At 57.9% G+C, this 3,941-nt stretch overlaps 2 protein-coding genes across 6 annotated transcripts in view; one reads left to right on the top strand and one right to left on the bottom strand.

The window, feature by feature from the left end:
• The window catches only part of LOC113209502 (butyrophilin subfamily 1 member A1-like), a gene marked incomplete at its 5' end in the record, with an annotated part of 17,026 nt that extends 15,605 nt beyond the window's left edge, over window positions 1–1,421 (bottom strand). For all 3 annotated transcript variants that reach the window (XM_052273204.1, XM_052273201.1, XM_052273195.1), the window contains 4 exon segments: window positions 384–577; window positions 693–816; window positions 953–1,130; window positions 1,225–1,421. In XM_052273204.1, the coding sequence (XP_052129164.1) occupies window positions 384–577; window positions 693–816; window positions 953–1,130; window positions 1,225–1,421 (693 nt within the window).
• Window positions 1–3,941, top strand: part of LOC113209663 (uncharacterized) — a 23,165-nt gene that overhangs the window by 10,370 nt on the left and 8,854 nt on the right. The window lies entirely within an intron of this gene.

Here is a 3,941-nt window from a genome sequence, read left to right on the forward strand (position 1 = left end):
GGGGGGTTAAGTTAAAAAGTTGACGTTCGATTTGGTGAGATATCTTAACCGAAGCAGTTCATTGAGGTCAGTGAACTTGAGTCACATCACTCCTAGCCCCAGTCCGACAATGAAAGTTTTTATTAGAACCAGTGGCAGGTAAGCACGGCGAGCCAATTACAATTAGGGCTGTGCTTCAGCTTTAGCACCCCACCCAGGCTACCATCGACAACCTGCTGCACCCCGCCAAATGGTTACGTCATGATCTGTTCTAATCCAAAGCCCCTTTAAAATCTGAAACCCTCCTGCCAGCCAGTAATAGTATTTACGTTGTTGTTGTTGTTTTGAACTGCGTTAGTCACCCTATCAAACGGAAATCATCACCGCGATGTGCAGTGACTTACTCGCTTCGTAGTTTTCCCACTCGATGAGGGTGTAGTTGGCGTCGGGGATGCTCAGCTCGCAGCCGAACGCGTACTGCGCCCCCTCGTCCAGGGACGCCTCGTCCACCACGATGTCGGCCTCGATGTCAAATAGGCCGTCCTTCCTATCAGTCACTCGAACTTCGGCGCCATCCATGATTTTCCCTCCGCCATACCTGACACAAATCAGCGCAAAATCGTTAATTAGTAACTGTATTAAATTTCAAATAAGCATTATGTAGTTGAAGGTTGTAAAGAAAGCGCATCTTAAATTATTAAAACACTACTCACTCGATGGACCTTTTGATGAAAGTCATTTCCGGCTTGGGGAAGACCCCGTCTGCTTCGCAGGATAGCCTGACCTGACCCTCCACCGTGGTCTTGCTTTGGGTGAGTTCTAGGTTCTCCTCTGGAACTGTAAAAGTAAACCAACATCTTTAAAGATGAACTTACGAAATGGCACTGCCAATTGATACTTTCGTTGCACCTAGTGTCACTATGATGATTGTTCATCGTGAAAGAATTCTGAACTCGATGCACTCGACACTCACCGTAGATGATCATTTTCTTTGTCTTGCTGTCTTCGCCGTAGAAGGAGGACACCTCGCAGCGGTACTCCCCGCTGAGCTCAATGGTGGGGTTGAGGATGCGCAAGGCGCGGTGGCGGGTGGACGGCTGGTCCGTGGCGTGGTACATCAGGTCCACCCGGTTCCTCAGCACGCCCAGGTCCTGGCGGACGAGTAAAACACAATTCAGCTGTCCGAGAGTTCTTTCAAAGATGGCTAATTATTGAAAGAAGTGCATCCTGTGAGTGCAGACTCACCTGAGGAATCTTGTTGGCGATCCATTGGTACACGGGCAACGGGTTGGTCTCCTGGTTGAGGAACCACTTGACGACGAGGCCCTCCGACTTCTCGCCGGGGTCCAGCGAGTAGTCACAGTCCAGGATCACGTCCTTGACGCTGCCATTCCGGATGGGGCTGGGGACGTGCAGCTGCCCGATCCTCAGCGCCCACGAGCCTGCGGTGATCAGAGTGTTGAAACGAACTGGTTAGGGTGGGCTATTTTATGACTGCATTTGAACACATCATGTGTTCCAGACCTTGACGCGTAACCCAATTCAAATGTAGAAATAAGAAGTGGCCAACGCATCCCTTAGTATTTTGTAGGGGTCTATCGGAAAATACATCCGCCGTTACAAACGCGTCAAGCTCACTCAGTCTCTGCCCCCAAGCACTGATAGCGCCTGGTAGGTAGGCAGCATCTCACCTACAGCGCATCCGTGTGCGGCGCGGTGGCCTACGTCGAGTTTCGCAGGCGTCGAGCTACTGCTGCACTTTGCCAAATGAACCTGAGAGAAACGTACGTGTTCGCCTGGCCCATGGAGGATCGAGTTCACTCTCTCTCACTCTGGCCAGCCCGCCGGCAGTACGCCGACGCTGAGCGTGGGGTAGAGGACGGCGGCGCCACCCGGCGCTACCCCACGAGCCGCGGCCTCCCACTGACCGCGCTGCTCGGCGCTACCCCACGACGTGGAATTCCCTCCCGCCGTAGCCAATCCGCGCCCCACCCGCTCCTCGGGGGCGAGACGCGACGCGACACGACACCGGGTGTCCCCTTGCGCCCGCCGTATATACGCGAACCCCAACCCATACATACCCTCTCGGTGTCCCTCTGTGTCTGAAAGCCCCCTCCCATCCTCCCCTCGAACTAGTGCTGCGAAGCGCCGCCGAAGCGCACACCCGCACCGCGGGCTCCTCTAAAAATACAATGACGACTCCTCGGCCGCCCTGGCCGGCCCTGGTGGGGGGCTGGCGGCCTCCCAAGCCTTGCACAATATTTCTGCGTGTGGAGCGGCGCCCCGTCGCGGGGATATATTCGAGGCGCCCCTCCCCGCCCAGCCCCTCCCCGCCACCAGCAGACGACAAGCCCGCGCCGTTAAGCGACGCATGGGGATTGGCCTCGATAGGCTCGCCCGCTCCCGCTGCTGTCATGTCCCTCTCGCTGCTCGCGGCCTCCGCGGCTTCCTCCCCGCGGCCGGCCTCTTCCGCCGCCCGGGGCCGGCCCGCCTCGTGGCCGCCGCCGTAAATCTCCTGCTGTTTGAGGGGCTGCTGAGCGAACGCTCCGAGGTCCGAGGCGCGGTCGCTCCCGTCGGCCGCCGGGGGGCGCGACGCGACGGCCTTCATCGCTCTCAGCTGGTCTCTCCCTCTCTCTCACACACCCCTACGAGACCTCGCGGAGCGGGACGGCGTTTCGGAAAGAGAGAAATGGATGAACGGGTATACAGCCCCCGCGCTGCCCCGCTGGGCCCCGCTGGGCCCCGCCCGCTAGTCGCGGAGGAGGCGTTCAAGGCCGCCACGAGCGTATTTCGGATCAGAGCCGCGCCGGCCCGCGCGATGCAGCGTCCCACTGTGCTCATCTGGGTCGTCGTGGTCCTGGTGGTGGTGGTGGTGGTTGTTGTGGTGGTGGTGCTCGCGCCGACGCCACCCAGAGGCGCGCGACCACCCCGTCTGTGTCACATGGGCTCGCAGCACAATAAAGGCGGTGATCTCATGTGCGCGGGCATTCAGCACCACCGCTCACTCACTACCCCCCCCCCCTTTCTCTCCCTCCCTCCACTCTCACACACTCACACACTCTTACAGCACGAACAGATGCAGGGATGAGGTCATCCGGAGCAGACAGTATGGATCCTCTCTGGTGTCTTCGCGTCACCCCCTCGGCGCGCTGACTGCAGTGCAGCCCAGTATCCGACGGATGTCCCGAGAAGTGCGTACTACTATACAGCTACTTTGTGGCGGACACCAGCGTGACAACCCCACGACGCGCGCCTCGCACCCGCGGACAGATTGAGGGCGGCGCCCAAATTAAACCCGCGTCCCTTTCCGCCCCGCGCTCATGCGAGACCATGCGAGACCATAGGACCCTCTCTTGTTGGCGGAGAGGGTCGTCGTTGTTGGGTCCTCAGTCAGTCCGCACCCTGCTCGGCACTAGAGGAGTGCGAAAAAGCTGGGTGTGGCAAAATACCCCGCTTCGGTGCAGTTAGATAGTCCGACCTATTTTTCTCCGACCTGGCGATTTTTCCAAAATCCCAAAAAGTGCTGTCCGACCCAGGTTTTGTCCGACCTAATTTTTTCCGAGCCATTTTTCTCCGACCTCGTCGATATGCTGACAGTTTGGAAAGTGCAGTCAACTTTAACACTTTACCCCACGTTTGGTTTTCCTACCCCAGGGGGCCGTAGCGCCTAACGGGCATTGCAGGTAGGCAACACGCACGCCTGCGTGCGGTACAGCATAACCACGACGACTGGCGGGTTCGCCTACCCCAGGTGGCCGGAGCGCCTTCCGGGCAGTGCGGCAGTGTGGCACTATGCTTTTGACGTGAATCACCTTCGTGCAACCGGCAGTTAGAATACCTTTTAGAGCCGGATTCATTTTACCTACAAAATTATCAAAAATGAAAAAAATGTGGGCCCTACCCACCCCGCTTTGACACGGGGACCCGCCTGCTTAACTTCGGAGTTCGGTATGGGATCCGGT

Source organism: Frankliniella occidentalis, unplaced genomic scaffold (genome assembly GCF_000697945.3).
Source record: "Frankliniella occidentalis isolate FOCC.00 unplaced genomic scaffold, Focc_3.1 Scaffold7, whole genome shotgun sequence".
Taxonomy (NCBI): domain Eukaryota; kingdom Metazoa; phylum Arthropoda; class Insecta; order Thysanoptera; family Thripidae; genus Frankliniella; species Frankliniella occidentalis.